At 54.6% G+C, this 13,655-nt stretch overlaps 1 protein-coding gene across 3 annotated transcripts in view; it reads right to left on the bottom strand.

Annotated features, from left to right (window-relative positions):
* Coro2b (coronin 2B) overlaps positions 1–11,628 on the bottom strand; it is a 155,995-nt gene extending 144,367 nt beyond the window's left edge. For all 3 annotated transcript variants that reach the window (XM_045160772.1, XM_045160773.1, XR_006639342.1), the window contains exon 1: positions 11,533–11,628. In XM_045160772.1, the coding sequence (XP_045016707.1) occupies positions 11,533–11,547 (15 nt within the window). In that variant the 5' untranslated portion in view covers positions 11,548–11,628. The remainder of the gene's footprint in view (positions 1–11,532) is intronic.
* Positions 11,629–13,655: the final 2,027 nt, after the last annotated feature.

The following is a 13,655-nucleotide window of genomic DNA, read 5'->3' as shown; positions in this document are numbered from 1 at the left end:
GGCACAAGGTGGCACATGCTTCTGGAGTTCAGTTGCAGTGGCTAGAGGCACTGGCATGACCATTTTCTATCTGTCTCTCTATCAAAATAAATAAATAAAATAAAATAAATATTAAAAAAAATATCTAAGTGCTTGACATACTCTAAGCACTCTGAAGGGAGGGGGGGGAGGTGGATAGCCACTGCCCTGTCTGGTCCCTTAAAAGCGGGCCTTATTATACTTGGAGGAAGGCTGACAGCTACTTCCTAACACATTAGCACTTATCAGTGACTCCGACCCTGTCCCTAAAAGTGTCTAGAGTTTACAGGTGCCAACAACACCAGACCAAATGATCCCCAGGCTGCTCTAGGGTTAACTGTGAGTGTGGAGCTCCCCACGACACAGCATCAACGCCTTCCTTAGAGGAACCCTTCCACACTTCATGTCCCTGGGTGGACAGAGCCCCCTGGGGCGTAAGCACTTGTCCCACACAGGCCACTGTGCACTGAGGCCGCACACTTGAGCACCTCGTACAGCATCCGCCCGCTCAAAGTTTCAGCAAGGATGAGGCCCAATATGGACCAGTGGCCCTTGAACATTTTCTGCAATGTATTTCCCCATGGTGTTACCTTATCTTTTAAATACTTATTTCTTTTTGCAAACAGAGAGAGAGAGAAATAGAGAAGAGAGACAGACAGAGAAAATGCGTGTGTCGGGGCAAATGAACTCCAGGTGCATGGGCCACTTTGTGCATCTGGCTTTACGTGAGTACTGGGGAATCAAACCCAAGTCACTAGGCTTTGCAGGCAAGCATTTTAAGTGCTCAGCCATCTCTCCAGCTCCCCACAGTGTTACTTTAAAGACCAAGATCCAATCTAGATTAAAAAAAAAAAAAAAAAAAACACAGATGGTTGTGACTGTGTCCCCTGGAAACAAGCCTCTGACCAGAGCAAAACTGCCTTTCAGGGTGAAACAAATGTCGCCCTGCAACCTGGGCCCAAGACCACCTTCGCATTCCTTGCAGCACACAGAGGCTGCGGACAGGGGCTGGGTGAGTGACTCTGCCACTGTCACCCACCCTGGCCACAGTGGAGCTTTGCTCCCCACCTTCAAGCTTCAGGCCGGGAGAGTAAGGGAGACAGGGTCAGAAGGCCCAGGTCTGGGCCAGCCTCCACTCTGCAGATCTGGGCCTCACATTGGCTGATTTCCTGGTCCATAAAGTGGCGATAGTAACAGCAACCCACGCCGTGACACTGTTGGGAAGATTCAAAGAGCTGATGCCACTGGGTGTGGTGGCGCACGCCTTTAATCCCAGCACTAGGGAGGCAGAGGTAGGAGGATCACTGTGAGTTCGAGGCCAGCCTGAGACTACATAGTGAATTCCAGGTCATCCCGGACCAGAGTGAGACCCTACCTCGAAAAACCCAAAAAAAAAAAAAAAAAAAGCTGATACTGGGGCTGGAGAGATGGCTTACTGGTTAAGGCGCTTGCCTGCAAAGCCAAAGGACTCAGGTTCAATTCCCCAGGACCTATGTAAAGACAGGTGCTCAAGGCCGTGCATGCATCTGGAGTTTTTTTGCAGTGGCTGGAGGCCCTGACGCACCCATTCTCTTTGTCTCTCTTTCTCTCTCTCCAATAACTAAATAAATAAAATAAAAATAAACAAAAGGGAAAAAAGAGCCGATGCCCTCCTCACGCATCCTCTAAGCCTGGCACACGAGGTCATCATGGGCAGTTGAGTGCAGATCCAGACCTCCTGACTCCTCAGCCGGTCACCCTTCCCTTGGTTTCCGTGTTTCACTGGCTGCCTGCTTCTCATTCTCACTGTTCAGCTTAATGTGCCTCCCGCGCCCCCTGCGACGTCAGCCCCCTGCTAGAGGCAGCGAGGCCGAGCGGAGGTTAGGTTTAGACCCAGGCCCCCGCGGCTGCTCATTTCACGACCCCCAGGATGCTCATTAATTTTCCGCCTTCCTGCTACTGCAACAGCTCTGCTACCTGCCAGGCATGTGGCAAGTGCTTCACAAGGATCAGTGCCCCCAGTGTTAATACTAACTTTTACGTGCTCCTGTTAGCCTCCCAAAACATAGCCAGAGAGGTTAGGCAACTTGCCCAGGAGCACACAGCAAGTAAACAAGGAGAGAAAGCCATCTGCCTGACCAGCACAGCCAGCGGTCTGCACCATAACTTCTTTCTTTGTCTCTTTGTTTCTTTGTTTCTTTCTTTCTGACTTTTTTTTCTTTCCTCCTTCCTTCCTTCCTTCCTTCCTTCCTTCCTTCCTTCCTTCCTTCCTTCCTTCCTTCCTTCCTCTTCTGCCATGATTCCTTCCTTCTTCCCTCCCTCCTCTCCTCCCTCCCTCTTTCCTTCCTTCTTCCCTCCCTCCTCTCCTCCCTCCCTCTTTCCTTCCTTCCTTCCTTCCTCTCTTTCTCTCTCTCTTTCTTTCTTTCTTTAGGTTCAAGGCCACCCTGAGACTACATAGTGAAATCCAGGTCAGCCTGGACTAGAGTGAAACCCTACCTCGAAAAAAATACAAATAAATAAATAAATAAATATTACTTTTATTTATTTACTTGAGAGAGAGAGAGAGAGACAGGAAGAGAAAGAGGTAGAGAGAGAGAGAAAGAACAGGAGCACCAGGGCCTCCAGCTACTGCAAACGAACTCCAGACGCGTGCGCCACCTTGTGCATCTGGCTTACGTGGGTCCTGGAGAGTCAAACCTGGGTCCTTTGGCTTTGCAGGCAAGTGCCTTGACCACTAAGCCATCTCTCTCTAGCCTCTGCCGCGATTTCTACTTCCATAATCCTTACGGGCTTCTGGTCACGCCTGGACCGCAGACTGTCATTCTTAGTGTCGTGGAACTGGAGAAGACGGCTCTGAAGGGTGGCCCACCTCATTCTGTCCCAAGAACCCCAGTGCCTGATATCAAGTGCGGGACAGGATGCCCTCCGACACCAGCCCCATCCTCAATCTATGCATGTGGCTGAAGTTCCTGCAAACACACAGGCAGCTCTGAGCAGGACAAGGCCACAGATGTCACCTCCCCCTTCCCCACACACACCCAGGCCACCAGCATTGCTAAGTGACTTCTCAACAGCAGGGCCACAAACACCGCAGCCAGGGTACGCATGCCGCAGGGTGGCATGGAAAGCGGATGAAACATCTTCTGAAGCCAGAGAGCTCAGACACCAGCTCCTGCTCCCTCCCACGGAACCCACCCTTGACAAGCGCGGAGCCTCAGTGTCTGCCTCTGGAAAACGGGCTGGGTGACAGAATCCCAGCTGTGATCAATGTGATCACAGTGCCCGGTTACCCACATACGCACTCAATTCCTCTCTCAGAGAGAGACACTGTGCGGACGGTATTGAAAAAGATGGGCGGAGGAAGATGGTTCCAAGAGGGAGAGCTGAGTTCGAATCCCAGAATCCATGTAATCAGCCAGGCCTAGCCACACGTGCCAGTGACTCCAGTGTTGGGAGGGGAGTGGAGACAGGAGTATCGCCAGAATGCTCTGGTCAGCCAGTCTAACCTAAAGCTCCCGGTTCAGTGAGGGACCCTGTCTCAGGGAAATAAGGTGGAAGAGCGACAGAGGAGGCCACTGGCGTCTTCCTCTGGCCTCTGCACACGTGCACACACACAGGGCACGCGTATCTGCACACACACGCGCACACGCACCGGAACGTTAAAGGCCTGGACTTCTCACCAGATCTGGGCTTGCCTCCATCTCTGGGTCTCTGACTGACAGCTCTGCGATTAGGGCGTGGTCATCTCCCCCTCTTATTTGAGACTGAGTTTATTCACGCATAAGCAGAAGGGCCCTTCACTGCCAGAGGCCTGAAGAATTCATCGCTCTGCCCCATGTGCACACGCCCCGTGTAAGGAGAGGCCCCAGCGCTTCCTTAATTAATTGGAGGAAGGGGGGTGTCCAGAAACCAATTACAAAGTCCCTCTAGGGGTTTCAGCAGGACAAGGAGGTGGGGGGGGGGCTAGTGGCAGCTCCTCACCTTCCCCTCCCCCATTCTCTCCTCCCCTGAGCAGCTGGTGCCACTCCAGCCAGGCCCACAAAGGGAGGCTCCTTCTAAACAGCTTCTCGTGTTGGCAGCTACTGGCTTCGCATCTGCCCTACCCTGGCATGGCCTGCCCACTGCCAGCTGCTCCCAGCTGCCCGGGCTGCTCCAGGCTGGAGCCTGGTCCACCAAGGCGGTGGGGGGGGGGGCACCTCCAAAGGGCAAGGACGATTGGGAGAAGAGGGAAAAGAGCAGGAGCGGGCACATTCGCTCATCTCCTGGCCGGCAGGCAAGCTCTATGGCCACGGCGGCGTATCCAAATCACACACCAGCCGCCCCGGTTCCAGGAACCCAGGCGGCCGCGTCTGCTCCAGCTTGCCAGGATGGCCCAGGGACAGCGGAAAAAACTCGCTCCGTCGCCGCGGATCTGCCAAGCCCCATGCTGCCAAGGCCGCCGGTCCAGCCGGCAGCCACGCTCTCAGTGGCAAGCTCGTGTCTGAACTAACTTCGCCCCTCCCTCCCAGATGTCTCTAAGAGTGGTCGCAGGTGCCAAGGGGGCAGATCTCCTACCAGGAAACCCGGGGGCCTCTGGGTACAGCAGGGATGAAGGGACAGCTTTTCCAGACAATGATTCTCACCGCCAGAGGCCAAGATAGGAAGAAAGCAGGTCCCCGCATCCAGGAAAGCAGGACAGACAGCTACTACTGGCTGCTACCCACGCAGCGCTGAGATCTGGCTCGGGACTGTGTCACAGTCCCTCAGCGTCTGTTCCCCCTAGGTCCTAGGATAGGGCCTGTGACTCCTGTATCTGGGTGGCAATGCCTAGCCATAACCTGGCCCAGGTTAGGCGTTCTGAGAGTGAGGGCTGAGTGAAGCCCTGAGCAAGAGTCACACCTTCCTGTAGCAGACGCCAGGCACCAGAAACAAGGATTAGAGGCAGGACGGGTGTGGAGGCCCGCCTGCAGAGACCCCCACTCTCCTGCACGTAGTGGGGCGCTGGGTCTGCCCTGGCACCACAGGGCCATTGGACCAGGCTTATGACCTCCTTCCTCTTTTCCCAGTCAGAGCTAGGCAGGGAGAGAGGAGCTGAGTGTAAGTTGCTGGGACCCAGGCTTGACTGTGGGATGAAAACAGAGCCTTTCCTTAATCGGATGCCATGCCGGATCCAGCGAGGCTCCATCTCCACTCAGGCCCTTCCGCACGGCTCACCCGGGAGACCCAGCCAAGAGAAGGAAATCAAGCCTTAGCAGACGGGCAGGTAAAGTCCAGAGTGACAAGAGAGCTGAAGAGATGGCTCAGCAGTTGAAGGCACTGGACTGCAATGTCTACCAGCCTGGGTTCGATTCCCCGGTTCCCACCTAAAGTCAGATATACAAAGTGCACATGTGTCTGGAGTTTGTTCACAGTTATAAGAAACCTGACACAACTATGCCCACACACTCTCTCAAATATGTGTGTGTGTGATTTCTTTTCTTAAAAAAAAAGGTGACTAGAGTGGGACCAAATACCCACTCTGAAGACAACCAGAGAGAAGCAGTCCAGTACCCAAAGGCCCAGTTTACAGCCTCAGATAGGCCTGATGGCTGGATGGGGCAGCTCACAGCCTGGGCTCTTGGGCTCTGGGTGCCCTTGGTTTACCAGGGCAAGCATAGGATGTGTGCCACCTCCAGCATCCTACTCTGCTATGGTGGGTCCACAGATGCCCAGAGACATCTGGTGTTTCTCAAACACAGCTGATTGGACCAGGCCAGGACAATACCATCCTTACCCTACCTCCACCTTCGGCAGGAGCCAGGGACTCCTGTCAGCTGGCTGAGCCTGTGAGGCAGGCAGCAGGAAGAAAGCACACCTGTGGAGAGGAGTCTGGGGGAAGCAAAGACGCTTCTGGAGCCCTAAGGACGTGACTGCCATCCGGGGTCTTCCCTGCCCACATGCCCAGCTGGTTCCTGATACTCAATGCTTTGTTCCTGGCATCAGCCCCCAAGCTAGCCTCAAGGACCTGAAAAGCACACGGCTCACTGGCATCTGACACCCACAGGATGCTGGAGAACGGGGGGGAGGAGGGATGCCAGGTCTCTGGAAGCCATCTCTTCCCTCACCTACTTGCCCTACTTCCGGCCACATTTCAACCAACAGACAGGAGGTCCTAAGGTTGCATTTTTATTTTTATTTACTTATTTATTTTTATTTTTTATTTTTTGGTTTTTCAAGGTAGGGTCTCACTGTAGCCCAGGCTGACCTGGAATTCTCTGTGTAGTCTCAGGGTGGCTTCAAAGTCACAGTGTTCCTCCTACTTCTGCCTCCTGAGTGCTAGGATTAAAGAAATCACCCCCACCTCTTTATTTTAAACTTTTCTTTTTTGCTTGTCTATGTGTATGTATGTGTGTGCAGGCACATATGTGTAAGCATACATGTGGAGGCCAGAGGTCAGTGTCAGGTGTCTTCCTCAGTCACTCTTCAAATTATTTTTTAAAAAATGTATCTTATTTATTTATTTATTTGAGAGAGAGGGAAGAGAGAGAGAGAAAAAGGCAGATAGAAAATGGGAGTGCCAATGAACTCCAGATACACGTACCACCTTATATATCTGGCTTATGTGAGTACCTGGCAATAGAACCTGGGTCCTTAGGCTTCGCAGACAAACGCCTTAACTGCTAAGCCATCTCTCCAGTGCCTACTTTTTTTTGGGGGGGGGTTTCAGAGTATGGTCTCACTCTAGCCCAGGCTGCCCTCAAATTCACAGCCATCATCTTACATCTACTCCCCAAGTGCTGGGATTAAAGGGGTGGGCCACCATGCCCAGCCCCACATGACTTTAAAAAAAAAAAAGACAGAGAAGAGAAAGAGGCAGATAGGAAGAACGGGCACGTCAGAGTCTCCAGCCACTGCAAACGAACTCCAGATGTTTACACCACCTTGTGCCTCTGGCTTACGTGGGTACTAGACGATCAAACCTGGGTCCTTAGGCTTTGTAGGCAAGTGTCTCAGCCGCTAAGCCCTCTCTCTAGCCTCCCACGTTACTTTTTTTTTTTTTTTTTTAGGTAGGGTCTCACTCTAGCCCAGGCTGACCTAGAATTCACTATGTAGTGATCCACCTACCTCTGCCTCCCAAGTGCTGGGATTAAAGGCGTGCCCCCGGCCCACATTACTTTTTGAGACAAGTTCTCTCACTGAGCCTGAAGCTCACTGATTCAGCTAGACTAGTGGCCAGAGAGACCGCAGGGATTTTCCTGTGTCCTCCTCCCCAGTGCTGAGATTGCAGCTGCACACCGGATGCCCGTGTTCTCACGTGGGGATTGGGGGTCCAGACTCGGATCTTACACGTGTGCGGCAAGCCACTGAGCAGCCATCTTCCCATGCCCTTCCTCACAGGCAGGATGTCCTTTATAGCCCATGAACTAGTACTTTACACACGATCCCAGTGCATTTTATTCCGTGCTTTTCCAGTTGACAGCAATTTAGAAACAGATGTTTGGAGACTGAGAGAGGATATGTGTGTGTGTGGGGGGGAGTCCTGCCAGTACAGCATATGATTAACACAAAATAGAAACAGGACATTATAAAGAGCAGGCTCAAGGGCTGGCAAGATGGCCCAGCAGGTAAGAGAGCTCGATGGTTCCTAAACATCAGGACCTGGGAAGCCCTGACACCACCTGAATTTGATCCCTTGTCACCCACGTAAAAAGCTGGACGTGGCCAGGAATGTCTGTAACCCCAGTCCTAGGGGGAATGGAGTCCAGATAACCACTGGGGCTTGCTGACCAAAAAACGAAAACTCCTGGTTAGAGCATATGCTCCATCTTAAGGAAATGCATGGATAAGCCACAGAAGACAGAGTCCACACACATGTGGACAAGGCGTGTGCATTTGTACAAACATGCATCATCATATACCACACCACATACATTCTACACACACACACACACACACACACACACGCACACACACCCCAGCAGGAACAAGAATTTGAAGGAGAACGTGGAGCTCCTGGTTGCCAGGAGGTAGCCTGTGGAGGCTGAGGCCTGGCCTTGACTCCTGTGATGGGGATTTGTCGGCTGGGAAGCTGCACCTGGTCCCTTCTCTCTGGGCTTTCTTCTTTGTCCTCCCCTCCCCCGTTCCATAAAGAAATTACAGGCGCTTGCTCAAATCCATACAACAAAGTAGACTTTAAAGATCCTAACAGGGATACATGCCATCGGGCCTAGAGGCCACAGTCCACAGTCCTGTGAGGCTGTGTCACTAGTGGTGGTTAAGGCAGGAGTTGTTCTATAGATGTACAGAACTCCACAAGGAAGAGGTCTGGGGACTTTATTTTATTTATTTATTTATTTTGTTTTTGCTTTTCAAGGTAGGGTCTCACTCTAGCCCAGGCTGACCTGGAACTCACGATGTGGTCTCAGGGTGGCCTTGAACACACGGCGATCCTCTGTACCTCTGCCTCCAGACTGCTTGGGTTAAAGGTGTGCACCACCATGCCCAGCTCTGGATACTTTTAATATATTTTATTATTTATTGATTTATTTGAGAGAAGGAAAGAGGGGGAGGAGGAGAGAGAGAGAGAGAGAGAGAGAGAAAGAATGGGTGCACCAGGGCTTCCAGCCACTGCAAATGAACTCCAGACACATGCACCACCTTGTTCATCTGGCTTACGTGGGTCCTGGGGAATCGAACCGAGGTCCTTTGGCTTTGCAGGCAAGCGCCTTAACCACTCAGCAATCCCTCCAGCCCCTCTAGATACTTTTGAAAGACTTAATGGTAACCTGAAGCTCGGCTCCTCTAAGGAAATGCCACTGAGGATCTAGCAGCTTGCCATCAGATTTTGTCCTTTCTGCTCTCTGGTCACTCTGACTGCTCAGAGCCTGTGATCCCCAAGTCCCAGCCCCAAGGACTATGCCCTCTAGACACAGAGAAGCAGATGGCCAGAATCCCGTCTATACTCCATGCCCTACCCTAGTGTAAGCCCTCCCCCATTTTCCCTTCTTATCTGTGGCTTACCCAACCACCCTCAGACCACAGCGTCCCAATGTCAGAGTGGAGCTGTCCCAAGGCTCAGCAGCAGCAGGAACCCTGCAGATCATCAGAACCAGTTCGTGCATCTTATATGTGGAAAGCCAGGGGACCAAGGAGGGAAATGACTGGTCCAAAGTCACACAGCCTGTTAGCTACACAAACTAGGACTAACGGCCGAGGACCTCCGATTCTCCAAGCACGTGAAAGAGTCCTGAGCAACAAGTCTCTCCTGAGTCCCTCCTGTCCCCCAAACACGGCTGGGCTATATAGAACTGTTGAGGAGAGAGAAGATAGGGTTAAGTCAGGGATTTGATTTAATCCTCTGAGCTGGCTTAAGCTGAGGCCATGTTGGTTCAGCAGGAAGCCAGAGATACACATGGGAGGGTTTGTTGTGGACTGAGCTGGGGATGTGGGGAAAATTAAAAAGATGATCCTTGGATGCCCACAGGCAAGATCTGACGGTGAACGAAAGCAGGCCAATCCCCACCTGCACAGTCCCTCGGTCCTAACTTTGCCTAATGCCCATGTTTCCACACACAGCCCTTCCACCAGGACCGGGCGCTCAACAGTGAAAAGCAACGGGCGGGGCGGGGGGGGGGGTCTGGAGAGACGGCTCACCGGTTAAGGCGCTTGCCTGCAAACCCTAAGGACGGGGGGGGGGTTTCGATTCCCTAGTACCCACATAAGGCCAGATGCACCAAGTGACACATGCATCTGGAGTTCATTTGCCGTTGCTAGAGGCCCCTGGCGCGCCCATACTTCCCACCCCCCTTCCTGTCTGCATGTCTGCTTGCAAATAAATAAATACTTTTAAAAATAATAAAAAGAACTCTGCCTAGAGATGGAGACAAGACCCAAGGGGTAACCGCTAGCCCTGCCACATATTTACAATGGAACTTTAGGCAAGTCACCTCAGCTCTCCTTTCTCAGTTAAAAGGAGCTAAGAATAGGGAAATAACAGCCTGCCCTCGTGTAGCTGAACAGACATAGGGGACGTACTGAGTTAATCCTGTCCTGTCATCATAAGCCTCCTCAACTTAGGCCGTGCATTACTTTTCCTGCTTGGAGCTTTGGCATTCGTAACCTCACTCGGCTGAACGGCCTTTGTATTTATTCAAGGACCCTAACCCTTGGTACTGCAGGCTTGCCAGAAGCCGTCAGACCCAGACAGCCCCTTGGCCCACAAGTTCACAGTCCCACAATGCTGGCAAGACCCACAAGCAAAGGCAATGGCCAGCGTAGATGGACCCTAATGACCCTGAAGGAGCATGCTGTCCACTTGGACAGGGGCTCATCGGAAAGAGCCAGAGCAGTCCCTCCATCACTGGAGTCCAGGTCTCCACCGGGCTCCACCACTGTGGCCACAGCAGACTGCCTGTCTGCTGGGCCTCCACCAACCCAGCTGTGATAAGCTATGGGAAAGATAGGATCTGGCCTGGGGTGCGTGAGTGGCCAAACCCACAGCCAAGGCCAAGGCCAGGCTGTGAGGTCTGAACCCAGACCGGAGCCTCTAAAAAACTAGTGCAGTTCATAGCCTTGATCTCCCTAGTTTTTCAACTGTCACTCGTCCCAGGAACTATCTAATCCTCCTGTTACACAAAAGTAAATTGAGGTCCAAAAGAGGGTCCCTTTCCCAAGCCTCCCAAAGGTTTTGGGGTGGACCTGAACTCAAGTCCCCCTGATCCCTTCCTTGCCTCTGGGCACCTTCCACTGCACGGCTGGCCCTCCATTTAACTCTTCGGTCCGTGTGGCTGAGAAGCCTTCAAAGTTCTCCAATAAACCTGGGCTCCCGTCACAAGTCACAGAGCCCTTCTCCAATACAGAGGCGGCCAGGGTGCCCGACCTTTCCTTTCCTATCACCTCCCCTCCCCCTCCCCACACTCTCGCAGTGTCTTCACTAGCCATAAGGGCACCTTCCCTACCCTTGGCAGCTACTCGGGACCAGGCAGAGCCTGCTTCTGAGTTGGACCTATACTGCTGGGGCTTGCTTGTAGAGGCCATCCTCAGGTTGTGTGGAGGGGTAGCTTGCCAGGGATGCCAGGGCCGGCCGGCCCAACCCCAAAGGCGCACTTCGCTGTGTGTGTGTGTGTGTGTGTGTGTGTGTGTATGTGGGGGGGGGAGGACTAACTGAACCAACCAGAGGACCCAGCTCTCCAGGGGTTAAAACTGCAGCATCCTCTAAGAAGGGTTAAAAAGAAAAGTGCAGTCCGGAGAGCTCAGGGATGCAGCTCGGGGATGCACGCCATGGAGGGGGGGTGCTAAGTATGATCCCCCCCCCCTGCCTCCGCAGTTCCCGGTGGAGGACGAGCGACTCGGGCGACACGGGATGTGTGTGTGTTGGGGGGGGGAACCGGAGAGCGCGCGCGCCCGCCTCTTCCCGCCCCCGCGCTCTCCCCAACAGCCCGGTGGTGGAGGGGGAGGCCCGGGGCGAGGAGAGGTGGTCTGCAGCGCCCTCACGGTGTATGTATGTGGGGAGAGGGTGTGTGTGGGGGGGGTTTGTCCCCAGATCAGCGGCGACGGAGATGGCGATGGGGAGCTTACCTTTGTGACAGTCATGCAGAAAGTGGCGGCGGTGCTGCGGGGACCGGGCTTCAGGGGGGCCCGCGCTCCTCCGGGGCGGGCAGCGCGCGGGGACCGCTCGTGGGCGCTCGGGGGGCCGCGGGCGCGGATGTCAGCCGCGGCGGCGCATCGATAATGGATGAGCCCGCTGCGCTCGCCGCCGCCGCCGCCGCCGCAGGAAGGCGAGGCAGGAAGAAAGCGAGCGGAGAGCCTCGGGCCGCGCGGGGGGCGGGGAGGCAGGCCCGGGAAACTGGTTACAAAGAGGGTGGGAGGGAGGGAGGGAGGGAGGGTAGGGTGGAGGGAGAGGCGGGAGTGCAATGCTCCCGAGCGTGGGGACCCTCGGCGGCGGGTCACCAGTGCCTGGAGATCTCTTCCCCGAACCCCGGTCCTTCCGAGCCCCCGTGCGCTCGGGATCGGTCTGCACACTTTCAGGGCCCCGCGGGTCCCCACCACCAGGGGCCTCCGAGGCTGGTTCCTGGCACCTGCAGCCCCGGCGATGGGGTGGGAGTGGGGGGGCGGGGGGAGGACCGTGGGCGGCGGCGACCCGGCCCTCCTCCGTGCCGCGTTGGCTCGGACCGTGGCCCGGGTGAAGTCACACGCTGGACGGGCGCGGCGTGGTAGGGGCCGGGAAAGGCCGGGTCCGGTCGCCCCCTGGAGGTTTTACGCAAAGTCCCTGTCCTCGGACGCAGTCGTTACCCCGGGAACCGGGTCCCCCAGGCTCCGCTTTCCATCCATCTAAAAGTCCCTCAGCGATGAGCTGGTCCCAAGGCCGTACGTGGTCCTCCCCGGTGACAGAGGAAGACCCAAGACCAGAGGAGGAAGTGACTTGGATAGGGACACACACGCCACCGTGCTGGCCCGCCCAGGCCGTCTCGCCAACTCTTGCTGCTACGTCCCAAGCTTTCCCTAGAGACCCCTGGGTTCCAGGGGTCAGAGTGGTCCTCCCCCCCCCAACCCCCCGCCAGGTGGGTCACACGACCCTGGAGCGCAGCGCTGACCTCCTGGGTGCTGAGCGGATCCTGACCCTGTCACCCGGACCCTGCGGCTGTTGCTGCTACGGCTGCGGGGGATTTGAGGGTTGGCAATCTGCCAAGTGTGGGGGAGTCTTCCGCTGGCGTACCTGGGCAGAACCGGTTTGGACCGATTCCAGCCCGCGAACCGCTGCAACGGAGTGGGGAGGAGCTAGCTACCGCGAGGGAGCCGGGCATCTCGCTCTCTCCTGGAGAGGTCAGAAGTGTGCTTCCGGCTTTCCAAGCGCAACCCAGACGGTGCTGCCCTTGCCCAGGAAGGAGCAGGAAGCGGAGGTGGGATGCTTGGCCTCTTGGACCACAGACAGCCACACGTCGTACACCTGCATCTGTAAAGCACTTAAAAAAAAATTATTTGCAGAGAGAGAGAGAGAACGGGAGGGAGCATACTAGGTCCTCTTGTCTCTACAGACTCCAGAAGTATGCGCCACTTTGTGCAACTGACTTTACTATGGGTACTGGGGAATTGGACCCCGGCCATAAGGCTTTACAAGCATGTGCCTTAACCGCTGAGCCATTTCTCCAGCACCCACTGTTTTGTTTTTATCGACAATTTCTTGGGTAACCCTATACGCAACAGTTTTGCACAAGAGTCAACAGATTTCAAGAGGAGAGAAGGGACTTTCCAAGATCACACAGTGGCCAAGCCGGGGTAGGATGCGAGCCTGTGAATTCCAGGGGCCTCCCGCAGCGGCTGCTTTTTGGGAAACCGGTTCACGACTTGGGAGGTGGGTAGGCGTGTCTATTATTCCCCAGAGGTTTTGTAGCAACTTATTAAGTCTCCTGGGGAGACTCAGCCCTGGGCCAGACCGCTCCTAGGTGTATGTCATGTGGGATCTCATTCATACCTTTGCCCCTCCCCAGCCTAGGAATGCTCAGCTCCATTCGCTGCCACACCCCAACTGCACCCCACTTCTTACAATCTTACAATCTGTGCAGTTAGACTGCTTAGAATGTCACACTTGTTTCTCTGTGACAGGGAGACAGGCAGCCTCTGGGGGTGTCTTCTCTTCTGCATGGCCCTGAGCACACATCAGGTACTCAGCAAATAATACCATCAAGAAGCCATCAAGGGGC

This window comes from Jaculus jaculus, chromosome 10 (genome assembly GCF_020740685.1).
Source record: "Jaculus jaculus isolate mJacJac1 chromosome 10, mJacJac1.mat.Y.cur, whole genome shotgun sequence".
NCBI classification, from domain to species: domain Eukaryota; kingdom Metazoa; phylum Chordata; class Mammalia; order Rodentia; family Dipodidae; genus Jaculus; species Jaculus jaculus.
This window is presented reverse-complemented; position numbering and strand designations above follow the sequence as displayed.